At 40.2% G+C, this 16,257-nt stretch overlaps 2 protein-coding genes and 1 pseudogene across 2 annotated transcripts; 2 read left to right on the top strand and 1 right to left on the bottom strand.

The window, feature by feature from the left end:
* Nucleotides 1-2,867: 2,867 nt before the first annotated feature.
* Nucleotides 2,868-4,907, top strand: LOC129722323 (uncharacterized aarF domain-containing protein kinase 5-like). Its single transcript, XM_055675677.1, has 4 exons — nucleotides 2,868-3,807; nucleotides 3,862-4,379; nucleotides 4,438-4,605; nucleotides 4,670-4,907. Exons 1-4 carry the CDS (start codon nucleotides 2,959-2,961, stop codon nucleotides 4,776-4,778), a joined length of 1,644 nt encoding a protein of 547 aa, XP_055531652.1. The 5' UTR covers nucleotides 2,868-2,958; the 3' UTR covers nucleotides 4,779-4,907.
* Nucleotides 4,908-5,213: 306 nt separating this feature from the next.
* Nucleotides 5,214-12,292, top strand: LOC129725458 (uncharacterized). The gene is made up of 11 exons (XM_055681333.1): nucleotides 5,214-5,383; nucleotides 5,435-5,824; nucleotides 5,885-6,146; nucleotides 6,209-6,324; nucleotides 6,376-6,618; nucleotides 6,679-7,038; nucleotides 7,187-7,429; nucleotides 7,492-7,884; nucleotides 7,954-8,218; nucleotides 8,284-8,336; nucleotides 11,363-12,292. Exons 1-11 carry the CDS (start codon nucleotides 5,227-5,229, stop codon nucleotides 12,016-12,018), a joined length of 3,138 nt encoding a protein of 1,045 aa, XP_055537308.1. The 5' UTR covers nucleotides 5,214-5,226; the 3' UTR covers nucleotides 12,019-12,292.
* A 1,130-nt stretch (nucleotides 12,293-13,422) lies between these two features.
* On the bottom strand, nucleotides 13,423-16,046 carry LOC129725435 (cytochrome P450 4C1-like; annotated as a pseudogene).
* Between the last annotated feature and the right edge of the window lie 211 nt (nucleotides 16,047-16,257).

Genomic DNA, 16,257 nt, shown 5'->3' with positions numbered 1-16,257 from the left:
GTGATATTTATGAAAGACCAATTGCCTTTAATGAATTTTTCGCACTTGTACGTCAGAATACGATCATCAGTTGGCAAAATGCTTGGACCAGAGGGGAATTGGGAAGGTGGTTACATTCCATAATCCCCAAAGTATCGACGAACCCGTGGTTCAAGGGGTTGGATGTAGGTCGGGATTTCATTTGCGTGATGTCCCGGCTTATGTCCAATCACTATAGATTTGACGCGCTCCTCCGTCGTGTTGGGCTCGGGGAAAGTGGTATCTGTGCCTGTGGTGAAGGTTATCACGACATAGAGCATGTGGTTTGGTCATGCCCTGTACACCGTGACGCCAGGTCTAAATTAATAGCTTCCCTGCAGGCCGAGGGTAGACAGCCGGCTGTTCCTGTTCGTGATGTCTTGGCGAGCCGTGACCTATCCTACATGTCCCTTATATACGTTTTCCTGAAATCCATCCACGCCCCAGTCTAGTCCCGTTCCCCTCCGTCTACACCCAACAAAACGACAAGAACACGTTTGAACCTTAAGCACAAAACCAGCAACCAGACCCCGCACAACAGAACCAGGACCCAAGGACTACGAGCCTCTGTCCCAACTCACGACATCGTGGCTCAGCAGAACGAATCCATACATGCCATTCGACGATTATCAGACGACCATTGAACAACAAAACACTGATTGGAAATCCCATGCTAGTTTTAAGTTAGACTTAATTTCAGCTCGTAGTCGGCAGCGAGGATAAAAAATTTGCTTTAGTTTTTAAGTCATCAGATATAATTGGCGCCGTTAAACATTAAATTGTATTTGTGCCGTGTCAAATAAATGTTATGTGAAGAAAAAAAAAACGATCACTTGTGGAAGCTAAGGTAAGGTTCTCCAGGCACGACACTAGGTTTTATGAAGTAGTCAAAAAAATCCGGAACTGGACTGTACAATCCTGCAACGACACGGGAGGGAACCTGATAACAAAGATAACTAGAACAAGGTACCTAACTTCCATATTTTTCATACATTTTGAACACGACCGATTTCCGACGGTTAGTGCTGCCATCTGATGACTTAAATTCTCATAAAATTGTAACTATGAGCAAAACCGATTTATCGTGCATAGTCCGTCATCGATCGTTGAGCAGTTCAAGATTCAATTATATATATTATATATTATTTGTAGCAGTTAGGTCAGCTCGACGCTTAAGATAACATGTAGATTAATGATATTGTCATTTTTTGCACTTAATGCTATTGTCATTTTTTTTTTTTGTACTTCAAAGTACGAAAGAAAAGTGTGACATTGGCTGTCAGAGTGGGGGTTTATATTGATGGGTTATATTTATTTTCAGGTCCGTAAGTTTAAGTAAAGTTTGATATGTCGCAAGCCAGGTTTCAGAACCATTGTGCATATGGTCAGGTTCACCGGGACACCCGATTTTTGCTTTATTAACCTCGGCAAGAGTGGAAAACTTGGCTGTAAAGTGTGCTCATAGGGGTTATCAGGAAGTTCTTATGGTACGCTTAATTTTTAATGATGCGCCGATAATTCTTGATTCTTCCGGAAAGTTTCATGTTTGAGAACTAAACATTCATACACATTATTATCATTTTTCGGATGGCAGCACCGTACAGTCGTCCACATAGATACTGAAAACATTGTTTCACCTTTCAACACTCATGTATTGGCCTTGTCATAAGTTGATTTTGACGTTAAGTATACATCATATTAACAGTGTATAAATTAGTTCGACTTTTGCTCACGCGCAGCGACAATGATGTTTGATGAATTCTTCAAGAGTCAGGTATTTTGTTCTAGTCATATTTGCTGAAAACCAGTGAGATACTGGTGGTCATGCGTTGAAAACAATATTTGAAGGTTTAACGGCGAAGACGAAACAGCTGTTGACAGAAAGGAGGATATGGGAGGAAAGAAATTGGGGAAGATGGACAAACTGTAGATTCGGCAAGCTTGAATAAGGTCAAGAAAGCTTGTAAAGAGCCCAAAAACCACAAAACAGTTGAAAAGCACGGCGTTCCAGCCAAAATTTCCAAAGTCGGCTTTGAGCAGCTTTTGCATTCCTGCAGATAGAACCTTTTTAAAGAAGATTCTGTCCTTCATTAAAAAATACAGGTGCTCCGATAAATATATTGATTTAAAAAGTATTCCGCCGGTGTAGAAAGCTGACAGAAAAAATATGTTTCGTTTTGCGATTGGCTTTAATTTTGATCAAAAACGCCAAAAATACATTGAAGACATTGAGTATTTTATTTATTATATAATTTAAATAAACTCATAGACTATTTCAAACCAATCGATAATGCTGACGCCTAGAAGTACAACCCGATAAACTGCTTGATTAAGCCTCGATAACAGTTGTTCAGAATAATCAGTTTCTTCGAAGAGAAGTTTGAGCCAATTGTAAATAAGAAACCGCCTCGATGAGTCAAAATCAGGATATAAACTGCAAGTAAAGTTCCAGTAAAAAGACCATAACAATTTTATTATAACATGTGTACCTCCACAATTGGTATTGCCATAGTCCCAAAAGAAGCAGTGTACCTGTTACAATACAAAATAATGGCAGGAGCGCAACGCCCAAAATCAAAAAACTTAACCCAAGCTTCACAACGGCCGGCATTGTTACAAGCAATGGTTCATCATTGTACTCGTAAGTCTCGTGTAACCATATAGAATACAGATCTCGAAAAAAAAGTTTCAAATAAATCAAGCATTTTTGTTTTAAACTTCCATGGTGCCACTGAAGAAAAAAAATTATTTATTACAGTGTACTGAATATCGCCTCACATTCTCACCGCTACATAAAGGTTCTTTCGAGCACTTCGATAGATGGGCATTTCGAGCAATCACAAAAAAAAACATAAACAGAGCATTAATTGAACTTGACACAGTTCCACGCCGGCACTAATTTTCGACAGATAAATTTGGAATATTCAGGTGAATGCTGTCATGTGGTTAAGATTTATTGCAAGAAATATCTATCAATACAGGCATCAGTCAAACAGTATTGCGCCTACTGCGAAGCGGAAATTGAAATCGAGGCATATTATCCTGGGAACAACCGCTTCTTTACTAGCCGGGTCGGTGACTTTCGACGGAGTATGTAACGATTTCGAGAATGTACAAAGCGCTCAGCGGTTCGTACGATCGCTGGCAATTGGTGTCAGTATTTCGGCAGATTATACGTGGAGTCTTTGGGGTTTGACGGAAACTGATCCAGACTATGGGCCAACGATTTCCAAGGTACACCAAAGGTCGGCGGAAAAAATATTACAAGGTTGCCTCGCCAACGGTGGATTGTACATAAAAATGGGTCAAGGTGTCGCTACTGTCAATCATATAATTCCGAAGGAGTATGTACAAACGCTAAGAAAACTGGAGGACAAATGCCTAACAAGAAAGGCAGAGGAGGTTCGAACACTGTTCCTGGATGATTTTGGAAAAACACCAGAAGAAATGTTCCAAAGTTTCGTGTACGAACCAATTGCGGCGGCCAGTTTGGCGCAGGTTTTTGAGGGTACTACCAAAGATGGGCAAAAAGTTGCCATCAAAGTGCAATACGCTGATTTGCAAAAACGATTCGACGGTGATTTGAGAACAATTCTATTCCTGCAAGATCTTGTAGCGCTTGTTCACAAGAACTACAATTTCGGGTGGATCCTTAGAGATCTCCAGAGTACCCTTCGTGAAGAGCTTGATTTTGTACATGAAGGACAAAACGCCGAAGAGTGCGCCAGAGATTTGAGGAAACACAGCCGCATTTATGTGCCGAAGGTACTGTGGGAGTATACAAATAAGGTAAAGTATGTTTTTTTTCTCGTTTTAAAAATAAAAAAAAATCTGTCGTTACAGCGTGTGTTGACGACAGAATTCATCGATGGATGTAAAATAAGTGACCGGGAAAGCCTGCGCCACCTTAAAATAAACCTCGCCAAGCTGGATGTCGCTCTGTTTCGGGCATTCGCAGAGCAAATTTTTCGAACTGGATTTGTCCACGCAGATCCGCACCCAGGTAACATCTTCGTTCGCCGACATCCAGCCAGCGGCGAACCACAGTTGGTTCTCCTAGATCACGGATTATACGGCAGATTGAACGGTGAGATTTGTCACAATTTGTGTCGCTTCTGGGAAGCGATTGTTCTCAAGGACCAACAAGCCATGAAGAAATACTCACAGGCCTTGGCAGTGAGTGATTACCAAACATTTGCGGAAATATTACTGCAGAGGCCACTAGAACTGAAGGGAGCACGCCTTACCACTGGACTTACAGATGAGGATTTGGCCTACATGACTAAACAGGCTAAGGAACACTTCGATAAAGTCATGGAAACGCTTCGGAGTATGCCAAGGCATATCGTTCTTGTTATAAGGTAGTGGCGATAGGTCTGACATAACTTATTCTGAAGTAAAACTGTCCCTTCTTTATAGAAATTTGAACACTATTCGGTCGATTGCCATGGATCACGGAGACCTCGTGGATCGTCCTAAGGTAATGGCCCGCTGCGCAATTGCCGCACTGAGACGAACAGATAGAAGCAGCATTAGGAACTTTTTCTATTCGACGTTTCGACGCATTAATTTCGAGTATCAGTTATGGTATATAATACAACTTATACTAATAACTTATAAATGATTTGGTAATCGTTTAATTTTTCTAAAGGAAATCATCAATGCAATACTGGTTCATCACAAGTTATTTGAAGCTATTAACCAGTCTGGGGCGGGCTCCAGTCACAACACACTTATTGAATGCTCCCGTTGATGTGTAAACTATCTTAGTAGCTCCGTGACCATAGAAATAATAATAATTCAAAAAGAGAAAGGATGAATATTTGAACATCAGTATACTAGAGTTAATTAGGTTTAAAATAAATCATTTGGGCTTAATTTCACAATTACTAGGTATGTTGTGAGAATCGTGAGAAATGTACTTTAAAAATGACTGGAACGAGGAACCAATGAATTTGGCATCTTATCCTCTCGATGGGGTGCGAACATTTGATGACTGCCTAGTAGATCAGCGACCATATTTCGAAGTCAAACGAGCAAAAAGAAAACCCCCTAATGAAGCGACACTAAAAACATTCATCGTCATGTTATGCAAATGACGATAATTTTCTCGAGCAACCGGTTTTTCTTCCTAAAATAACAAAAGATTATAAGCCCTCGATTCACTTGAGAAGATTCAGTTTCGATTTAGACTCCGTCAACCCAAAAATGCTATTCACTTTGCTGATATTACTCGTAATCACGTTGCTCTTTTGGGATTACCGAATGAAGCAAGGAGAAGGATATCGTGCAGCAAGACAGTACCCCGGAGGCACGATGCTTCCTTTGCTAGGTAATCTCCTCGAAGTTTTGGGCAAAAATCCTGGTGAGTATTTATATGATCAAAACTTAAAATGTTTATATCATTTTCTGTTAGTCAGAGCATTCGCGTACGCTCGATCGTGCGCTGCGAAATACGGCCAATCATATCGGCACTGGATCTTCGGTGATGTTATTCTGAACATCATCAGGGCTAAGGAAGCTGAGTTGGTTCTCTCTAGCACGAAGCACACTAGCAAGAGCATAATCTATCGGTTTCTAGCGCCGCTAATGGGTGACGGACTGCTGTGCAGTACAGGTTCCAAGTGGAAAACTCGGAGACGAATTTTGTCGCCGGCCTTTCACTTCAACATATTGAATGATTTTTTGCTGGTGTTCCAAGAAGAGGCAGATAAACTGGTGGACACACTGGAAACGTACGCCGATGCGAAACGTGAAGTTGTGCTGCAGTCGATCATTACCAGATTTACACTAAACACCATTTGTGGTAAGGTTGACATAGTTTTAAGTAATTATAAAGTGATCTCATCTAATTTAATGTCACAAGAAACTCTAATGGGTGTGAAGCTGGACTCCTACAAAGACGCAGACCGATATCGATCGAAAGTTTACGAGGTTGGAGAAATGTTGGTTCACCGAACGATGACGCCATGGTTGTACGGTGATCGCACTTACCACCTGATGGGTTATCTGAAACTTCTAGAACGTGCCATTGAACCGATCCATAAGTTTACAAAAAATATAATAAGACAAAAGCGAGAAGTGCTCATTGGGAAGCCTTCGCATGATAATGATCAACCGGAAAGCATGTTAGTGAAAATGTTTATTGACTAGTAATGCTAGAAACTGTACCGATTCGTGTCATTCATAGGTATTTCGGAACGAAGCAGCGTTATGCCATGCTGAATACCCTTCTTATGGCTGAAGCTAATTATGAAATCGATGAAACCGGCATACAAGAGGAAGTCGATACGTTTATGTTCGAAGGTAGATAATTTTTACCTTAAAAAATAAAAATCACCACTTCCTGCTCTTTAGGTCACGATACTACGGCAGCCGGAATGATCTTTGCCCTTCTCTTGCTGGCTAACGAGCAAGAAGCTCAACAGCGAATCTATGACGAACTCTGCTTAGCACAGTCTACAAAAGCGAACAACGAAGCCTTCACAGTTATTAATTACAATGATCTAAAATATCTCGACCGCTTCATCAAAGAATCACTTCGATTATACCCGCCTGTGGCGTTCATCTCCCGTAGTCTATCCGGCAGACTAGCAATTGGTAAGTTTATTCCTCCGTTATTCTATTTCTCTCAAACGAGCCGCATCCTCCCTCTTGCAGACTCCACCACATTCCCGCACGGCACAATGACGAACATTCACATCTTCGATCTGCACCGTGACCCGGTAGAATTCCCCGACCCAGAAAAATTCGACCCCGATCGGTTCCTTCCGGAGGTGGCCGCCAAACGCAACCCGTACGCGTACGTACCTTTCAGTGCTGGTGCAAGGAATTGCATTGGGCAAAAATATGCACTTCTGGAGATGAAAACAATTATCTGTGCGCTGCTGGGGCGGTACCGAATTCTTCCGATAACCACACGCGATGAAATTATCTTTATGGCAGACCTGGTGTTACGAGCAAAGTCTCCGATCAAAGTACTATTCGTCAGGCGTACGGATAACACGGAGGGGAGCATCAGTGATTTGTAGACACAACAACTTAAGCTTCAAAGTGAAAATAAAATTGTACCTATCTTAAGCCGATGAGAAATGTTTTCGTCTTATCACCGATTACGATTTTCGTCATAGATAAATTTGCCTATTTTTGAAACATATTTTACCGATAGGGAAAGATTACTCGAAAAGCAGAATCGTTTTTACACTTGCCGAGAGTGCTCGTATTTTTGAAACGTGCAGAATGGATTTTTGGACAACTATTGCCGTCTTTTTTGGAACACTATTAATAGTGCTGTATGCTATTGATGCGTACCAAAAACGTGGACGGCGATTTCGTGCTATGGACAAGTTCGCGGGTCCACCAGTTTATCCAATAATTGGAACACTACCCGCTATTGCGTTTAAGAACCCTGGTTTGTGTTGTAGTTTTACTTTACGGAAAAACATGTTTCCTCCAATTTTCCTCTACACACAGCAATAACCTTCAAATTGGCGCGCACATGGCCAAAAATATACAGAGGCTCGTACCGCTTCTGGATAAACAACAAACTGTTCGCTCTGAATATCGTGAGGGTTCGCGAACTCGAACCGCTCTTGTCTAGTACGAAAAATATCGACAAAAGTATGCTCTACAAATTTTTGCATCCTTTTCTCGGACTTGGTTTGTTAACTAGTACTGGTGCGAAATGGCTTCAGCGGCGCAGAATATTGACTCCCACGTTTCATTTCAATATCCTGACTGGATTTCACCGAGTTTTTCTGGACGAATGTGATCAGCTTCTACAAACGCTGGAGAAGCACGCCAGCTCTGGCGAGGCTACTAAACTTCAGTCCGAAATGTCACGTTTCACGTTGAGTACGATTTGTGGTAAATGAAATTTTTTTTCTATGCACAGATTAGGATTGTTAGACTGACTAATGTGAAAGTTTCCAACAGAAACATCCATGGGAGTCAAACTGAACTCAATCGAAGGTGGTGAAATGTACCGGCAGAAATTGTACGATATTGGGGAGATGTTAGTCTACCGTTTAATGCGTCCGTGGATACACAGTGACATTGCTGCTAGCTGGAGTGGATATTTTGCGGCTTTCAAGAAGCTCACAGATCCTGTTCACTCGTTCACAAAGAAAATCATCAACCAAAGGCGAGAACAATTCTATCAGATGGCGGACAAACTGGAAGATCTTTCCGAGGAGAATATGTAATCCAAACTACTGATCTATCAATCCAGTTTAGCTCTATATGAAATCTGGTTTTATTTTTCAGCTATACTAACACAAAAAAACGATACGCAATGCTTGACTCTCTTTTAGCAATGGGCGATTTTTGAACAAAAATCGATTCTCCTGCATCGATTAATCAAAATCAATAAAATCAATTCATAAAAAAATCGAGCCTGAAAAATCGATTTAACAAAAAATCGATTTTTGTTCGGTATAAGCTTTTTACGATTTTTTTGGTTATATTTATGGAGATTTTGTTTTGTTTGCGTTTTCTGGTTTATTAATCATGTTCATCGAGTTTTCGTACACAATATCTACTAACGATACGGCTTTTTTAGTTTATTGCCATCTTCTTTAACCGCGTGTACTCTTAGCGTTTTTTTTCTACTAAAAGTTTTCGTTGTCGCTCATCCCATAGACCATTTCACGAGACGTTTGGGAACTTGATTCATGAGCGAAATTTTGACAGAAAGTTTGGAACCGCTGACGAGAAAGCATCAAGAACATCAGCAGGATCCGTGACACCTGTCAGTTCGTGAAATGGTCTATTGTTTCGGATGCAATAAGAGCAGTCCAAACCTGTATACAGTCAGGTTTTTTTTTACGCGGGGGATACGTACCTCGTAAAAAAACGCATAAAAACCGCGGTAATTCAAAAATCCGCGTAAAAAAACGCGCTCATTCAAAAATCCGCGTAAAAAAAACCTCGCTAATTTAAAAATCCGTGTAAAAAAACACGTTTTTTTTTAAATCCGCGAGAAGCAAGAAGGGCTTCAGAAAAAACCCGAGTTGCTCTAGAACCAGTATTTAAAATTATCCTCTTTGACGGTCATTCCGGATCTTTCGGTGGGCGGAGGGTATTTTTTGGACTAAGTCTTTTACTAGATAAACACTTAAACGTTTCTGGTTCCAAACCCACGTTAATTCGGAAATTCGCGAAAATTGTTTTGAATTAGCGCGGTGTCGCGTAAAAAAACGCGTTAATTCAAAAATCCGCGTAAAAAACCGCGTTAATTCAAAAATCCGCGTAAAAAAACCGCGTTAACTCAAAAATCCGCGTAAAAAAACTCGTAAAAAAATCCGCGTATAAAAAAACGCTTAAAAAAAACCTGACTCTAATTGGGTTGTTCAGTTATTCACGGATTTCCGATTTTTATATATCATCCAAAAGAGTGTAATTTTTTTAAGCAAAACGTGATTTTTTAAAACTATATATCATTTTCCTTCGGTTTTTAAATGAAAAATAAAAATTCGCTCTAAATCGTTACAATGACAGTTGGTAGATGGGCGAACTGTCATTGTAGCGGTTTCGAGCAGATTTCAAGAAGTTTTAAATCGTGATTTAAAAAGCGAAGGACAATGATAGAATTTTTTTTAAATCACGTTTTACTTGGAAAATTCAGATCATTCAAATGATATGAAAAACTGATATAGCTGAACAACCCAATTCACAAAAAAATCGGAACATCCGCAGAACAAACTCAAATAAACAAAAATGGCGAGCGCGACACCATGCAGAACAGAATACAGCACGGCATATACACGACCATTCAATTCAATTTTTGCAATATTTGAGTTAACGAGTACCTCGCTACTCATAGTTGAAAAATAAGCGCATATGCCTTTTCTACCTTAATTAAAAAAATTGGTGCTTGATAGTAAACACCCACAACGATAGTAAACAACGTCCCTACGGAAGCCAATTTTCAAAAAGTGCACTTGCAGAGGTAGCAAATATGAAATAATGTTGGCTAATATCCAAAATGGTAAATTCAATATCCAATGCAATGCAAAATTTCAGTTAAATCGGAATTCAGGAGTATTTGGTCTAAATTTCACTTGTTTTTTTTGTGCTAAATGTCTTATGCCTTGTTCACACTATAGCAGATATCACGTGATATCGTGATCTTGAAACATGCATACATCTAGTTTTCACGGAAAATTTGGAGTATGGGATTTGAAATCAAGATGGGCGATATTACATCATGTGAACTGGTTATTAGAAATGTATAAAACGTCGAGGTCGGGTGTTATCCAAAAAATCGAAATTTTGCTAACTGTTCGTGAAGGCGTAATTTTGAACACTACTCCTAAATAAAACTGTCAAAGTCAATTTCCATTGCCACCCCAATGTACACCAATCAGATAGTAATGATTGTATACAATATATGTAAAACTTTCGAGACGGTCTTGTGGTCTGGTAATTTATATTCAGTTCGAGGTGCAAACTTGTCTCGTCGTTCTTTTCATCCTCGCTAGGGATGGGCGAACGGCTCACGAGCCGTTCATATGAACCGGTTCTTAGGAAAGAGCAAAAGAACGAACGGCTCACGAAAAAGAGAACTGTTTGGTTCGTGCGAACCCGAAGTTTACTGAGACAACACGAACTGTCAACGCTCGTGAATCATTGTGAACCATGAGTCGGTTTAGAGCCGCTCTTGCAAAAGAGCCGTTTCACCCACCCCTAATCCTTGATATATTTCACAACGCATGCGTATTTGCCAAATTTCATACGGGTTTGTCTATTGATGTCGCGTTTACAAAGGCAAAAAATGGTTACTGCGTTAAAAATACTGGAGGGACTTAATTTGGCTGCGGATTGTTTTTTTTTTTCAACTCGACGACAAGGTTATCCAGCTTCCCTGACCTACAGAAAACGTCAAGACGGGCTGACAATTGTTTGAACCAACAAAAACATTTGAAATGCGTTTTTCTCGGTTTCATGTCTATTGAATTTTAGCCCATTCTTCAACTATGGACATCCCGGTAAAAAATTGACACATTTTTCAGATCAGTGTCCTAATTCCGAGCACACACTTCTTCGAAGAGAAAAAACGTTCGTATACTATCAATAAAGAAATTTTCTTCTCTTCAAAGAAAAGTGTTCTCGGAATTCGGCCGCAGATTACGTTAGCAACAATAAATGCAATCACTATTGTTTTCAATCCGTTTTGCACACATTTATTTTTCAGGCGGAAAAAAACGATCTTGCCATCCGAAGGATCGATTTAGCAGAAGATCGCGCGCAGAGAAATCGATTCAAAAAATCGATGAATCGACGAGAAAAGATCGATTTTGCAAAAATCGGATCGATCTTGCCCATTGCTACTCTCTTTTACTAGCGGAGAAGAAAGGTCAAATTGGGGAGGAGGGAATTCGTGAAGAGGTCGACACATTCACCTTTGAGGGTCATGATACTACCGCAGCAGCGTTGGTATTCATATTTTACCAACTGGCTCTCGAACCGGCTGTTCAAGAGCAAATGTACCTGGAAATTCGCGAAGTTCGGTCGCGTAAACCGGCCGAGGAGAAGTGGTTCAGCCAGCAAGACTATATGGAGATGCAGTTCGTGGACCGAGCGGTGAAGGAATGTCTTCGCATGTGGCCACCTGTTGCGTTTATATCAAGAGGCATTACCGAAGATCTCGTCTTAGCGGATGGTAACATCGTACCGGCAGGTTGTATAGCCAATGTTCACATCTTCGACCTGCACCGTGATCCGGAACAGTTTCCAAATCCAGACGTTTTCGACGCAGATCGATTTTTGCCGGAAAACGTAGAACGCCGAAATCCGTACGCATACGTGCCGTTCAGTGCTGGACCCAGAAATTGTATTGGTCAAAAGTACGCGATGATGGAGTTGAAAGTCGTTGTTGCACATACTCTGCTGCAGTTCAAAGTACTGCCGAAAACTCGGTTTGAGGAGATTAACTTTGTCGCGGACTTGGTGCTGCGTAGTACCAATCCAATCGAGGTTAGATTCGTTAAGCGAACCTAATCGGGGGTAGTAGACGTGGTTACAATCGGCTTCCGATTTAGTTAAATAGTTATATATTAAAAAAAGAACTGATATAGGAATTGTTTCGGATTTGGAAATTGTGGCAATAAGTAATGTTTAGCTTTGTGTATCTTATAAAAACTTTAGACATATGTTTGTAGGCGATATCATTCCTTCAAATCGCAATAAAGCTTGATGATAAATCGATAAATATCTGCCAATTGTCGAATCATCGTTTGATTTTATTTTGGGTTAGCGAATAATATTCATATTATGGAATAAAAGAAGCAGGCTGTGAACCTAAACACTTTGAATAAATCAGCAGTTGTCAGTGCTCTTTTCGCTCTTTAGTTATAGGAATTAAAAGTTTCCATAAACAACTTTTTAATGAGGTGTTTTGATCTATTAACTGTCTATTGTATCAATTGTTTTGTTTTTTGACCGTACAAATAAAGTTCTCCATTCTCTGCGAGCCGGATTATCAATCGCTACAGCATGTAAGAAAGGTTTGTTTAAGCTGCATAAACCGTGGACATAGTTTTTTTTTATTGGGAGGCTTAAACTACCGTTGAAAATTGCCCTGGAAGGTCTGCTTCGCCGTGAACATGGATGATACGTACACCGTGCATCGGAGACGAGAACAGGAAAGGAAGGTGTTTAGGGGAAGACCGTGCTAAGTGGGAGTTCAAGTTGGTGGTGATGAAATCGTGGCGGTAGACAATGGTTGCAGAAATTGAAGTTGACCATCTACAGAACACTGATCAGCCCGGTAGTCTACGACCTTAAGACATGGACTATGCTTGTTGAGGCCGAATGTGCCCTTGCAGTCTTTGAGTGGAAGGTGCTGCGTACCATCTTCGGTGGACTGCAGATGAAAAAGTGAACGTGGAGAAGGCGAATAATCCAAGAACTGCAGAAGCTGCTTGAGGAGCCATCTATCGTCCACACCGCTAAGATTCGTAAATTTCGGTAGACTGGGCATATCGTACCGATGTCGGATGACGGCCCAGTTTGTGGATCAATCCGTCAAGTACGAGACGGCGAGGTGCACAGCCGGCACGGTGAATCGATTATATGGAAGACGACCTACTACCCTATGCAGACTACAAAGCTGGCGAACTGCAGCCATGAACCGAGGGGAATGGAGACGACTCTTACGTACAGCAAAGACCACACCACAGTTTGTGACTGTTTGATAAAATGAGGTAAGGGATGTAGCCCTTTTTATTTTTCTCTTAACAACAGTCGAAGATATACTACCTTTTTAATCAACATTCTCTATTAAGTTTCGAACATCATTTTTTTTTCTCTCAGTTCAATTTTGTTTTGGTTTCTATATTTTGGTCATGGTGGTAGGGATTGCCACATTTTTTAATTTTGTTATACCTCAAGATCATCAAGTGATTAAGTACGTTTAACGAACCTTACCTCAACTGGGGTAGTGCTTCGCAGTACCAGATCTGCAACAAAATTAATTTCCTCCAATCGTGTCTTCGGTAGTACCGTAAACTGGTGTGACTTTGATCACTTTTTTGATTGTATCTCAAATATTTTTAGAATGTACTGAAAACAATATTATACGATATTTTTAAAATAAGTACTGGCATGCATTGAAAAAGATTCAGTCACTACTTCAAAAGTTCAGCAACAATTTTGCTGTTTTTAAATATGCTCTAAAAATTTTACACCAATCATTCCGGGGTGACTTTGATCACTTCATTGTTTTGATGAATTTGGTGTAACACTTTGCCACTTTCACTGAACAGCCTAAAACGACTTAAACGAGTTCATAAATATGGAAAGCAATTTGGGGGCCATTCATATTCTACGTGAACAGTTTATAATGGCGAATGTACAAGATTCATACAAAATTTTTAGAATATATATGAATGATTATCCACTGAGAGAGAAGGTGGTCTAAAATCATCAAAAACTAGTCCACGAGGAATATGACTTATGTAATTGGCCAAATTTGCAAATTACTTACTGTGAACAGCCTAAAACGACTTAAACGAGTTCATAAATATGGAAAGCAATTTGGGGGCCATTCATATTCTACGTGAACAGTTTACAATGGCGAATGTACAAGATTCATACAAAATTTTTAGAATATATATGAATGATTATCCACTGAGAGAGAAGGTGGTCCAAAATCATCTAGTCCACGAGGAATATGACTTATGTAATTGGCCAAATTTGCAAATTACTTCAGGTCTTGGGTTTTTGTTAAGAAAAAATATGTGATACGCTGTGGAGAATATTGGGACTCAACATTGCCTTTGAGAAAAAAATTGCAAAAATAACAATAAAATGTATTGTTATAATATTTGTTCATCTTAAGAACTAATCTGGGAACAAAATAAAAAAACTTTACGTATTGCAACTTGTTGTTTTGAATCTGCTTGAACCGATTGTTTGTATGCAACAAAAATCGCAAAAATACACTTTATTTTCAATTAATATTTTAGCATGAAAAACACTCTTTAAATAGCAGGAAATGCATAAATAGTAGCAATGCGAACATATATCCACGCAATCAGTGAGGATTACGACAAGTCCCAAGCACTACGAGCGCTTTTTTACCACATTTTCAAAAAAGAGGTACAGTGATCAAAGTCACCCCGGTGATCAAAGTCACCCCAGTTTACGGTACTTTGAACTGCAGTAGAGTATGCGTAACAATGACCTTCAGTTCCAACATTGCGTACTTTTGTCCAATACAATTCCTAGGTCCAGCACTGAACGGAACATACGCGTACGGATTTCTGCGTTCTACATTCTCCGGCAGGAAACGATCTACGTCGAAAACGTCAGGGTTTGGGAACTGTTCCGGATCACGATGCAGATCGAAGATGTGAACATTGGCAATACAACCTGCCGGTATTATGTCGCCATCCGCTAACACGATATCTTCGGTGACGCCTCTGGACATGAACGAAACGGGCGGCCACATACGAAGACATTCCTTCACTGCTCGATCCACGAGCTTCATTTCTGCGTAATCCTGCTGACTAAACCATTTGTCCTCAGCAGACTTACGGGACCGAACGTCGCAAATCTCCTGATACATCTGTTCCTGAACCACAGGTTCACGAGCTAGCTGGAAAAATATAAATACCAACGCTGCTGCAGTGGTGTCATGACCTGCAAAGGTGAACGTGTCGACCTCTTCACGAATTCCTCTCTCTGTTATCAGTCCCTTCCGCTCGGCCAGAAAAAGGGAATCCAGCATTGCGTATCGTTTTTTCGTGTTAGTATAACTAAAAAAATATGCTTTATGATGAGCTTTCAAGTCCTTAGATAAGCTAAAAAATATTACATATTTTCTTCCGAAAGATCTTCCACTTCCTCCGACATCTGATGAAACTGTTCTCGTCTTTGATTGATGATTTTTTCCGTGAATGAGTGACAATGATCTGCAAGCTTTTGAAAGGTTGATAGATAGTCACTAAGTCTAGCGGTGAAATCATAGTGTATCCAAGGACGCATCAGTCGATAAATCAACATTTCACCAATCTTGTGCAACTTCTGTCGATATAATTCACTACCCTTGATAGAATCTAGTTTGACGCCCATGGAGGTTTCTGTGGACAACTATTTTGTAATTATATTTGTTAGTTTTTTATCCGTAAATTGTTCTCAATTACCACAAATTGTACTCAACGTAAAATGCGATAACTCAGACTGAAGATCGGTAGCTTTACCAGAGCTGGCATGATCCTCCAGCTTTTGAAGAAATTGTTCACAGTCATCGAAAACACCTTATGAAATCCGTTCAAAATGTTGAAATGGAACGTGGGAGTCAATATTCTACGCCGTTGGAGCCAGTGCGAACCAGTGCTGGTTAACACGCTATACCCGACGAAAGGATGCATGAACTTGTAGATACTACTCTTATCGATATTCTTTGTACTGGATAAGATGGGTTCAACTTCGCGAACCCTCACAATGTTTAGTGCAAAAAGCCACTCGTTTATCCAGAAGCGGTACGAGCCTCCATACATTTTTGCCCAAATCCGCGCCCATTTGAAGGTTTAAGCGATAAGAGGAAGTTACTTCATCGCCTAATTTCACAGGAACGTAAACAGTGGGGAGTGTATTGTGCATTTTTATTAACCCATTCCCGGCGAGTGATGCCGTATGGCATCACCTGACATCTACCCTTTGATTGCAGCTTGATAATTATACACTTTGATTGCAGCTTGATAAACTATCCAATACGGTTAGAGAACCGATCGA

The sequence above is a fragment of the Wyeomyia smithii genome, chromosome 2 (genome assembly GCF_029784165.1).
Source record: "Wyeomyia smithii strain HCP4-BCI-WySm-NY-G18 chromosome 2, ASM2978416v1, whole genome shotgun sequence".
Taxonomy (NCBI): domain Eukaryota; kingdom Metazoa; phylum Arthropoda; class Insecta; order Diptera; family Culicidae; genus Wyeomyia; species Wyeomyia smithii.
The sequence above is the reverse complement of the archived record's forward strand: the minus strand, read 5'-3'. Positions and strand labels throughout refer to the sequence as shown.

Coding starts and splice junctions, on each gene's coding strand:
- LOC129722323 (XM_055675677.1), top strand. CDS start 2,959: ATGTGGTTAAGATTTATTGCAAGAAATATCTATCAATACAGGCATCAG. Junction 3,808..3,861: donor TGTGGGAGTATACAAATAAG/GTAAAGTATGTT, acceptor CTGTCGTTACAG/CGTGTGTTGACGACAGAATT. Junction 4,380..4,437: donor CATATCGTTCTTGTTATAAG/GTAGTGGCGATA, acceptor CCTTCTTTATAG/AAATTTGAACACTATTCGGT.
- LOC129725458 (XM_055681333.1), top strand. CDS start 5,227: ATGCTATTCACTTTGCTGATATTACTCGTAATCACGTTGCTCTTTTGG. Junction 7,430..7,491: donor TATTGCGTTTAAGAACCCTG/GTTTGTGTTGTA, acceptor CTCTACACACAG/CAATAACCTTCAAATTGGCG. Junction 8,219..8,283: donor GATCTTTCCGAGGAGAATAT/GTAATCCAAACT, acceptor TTTATTTTTCAG/CTATACTAACACAAAAAAAC.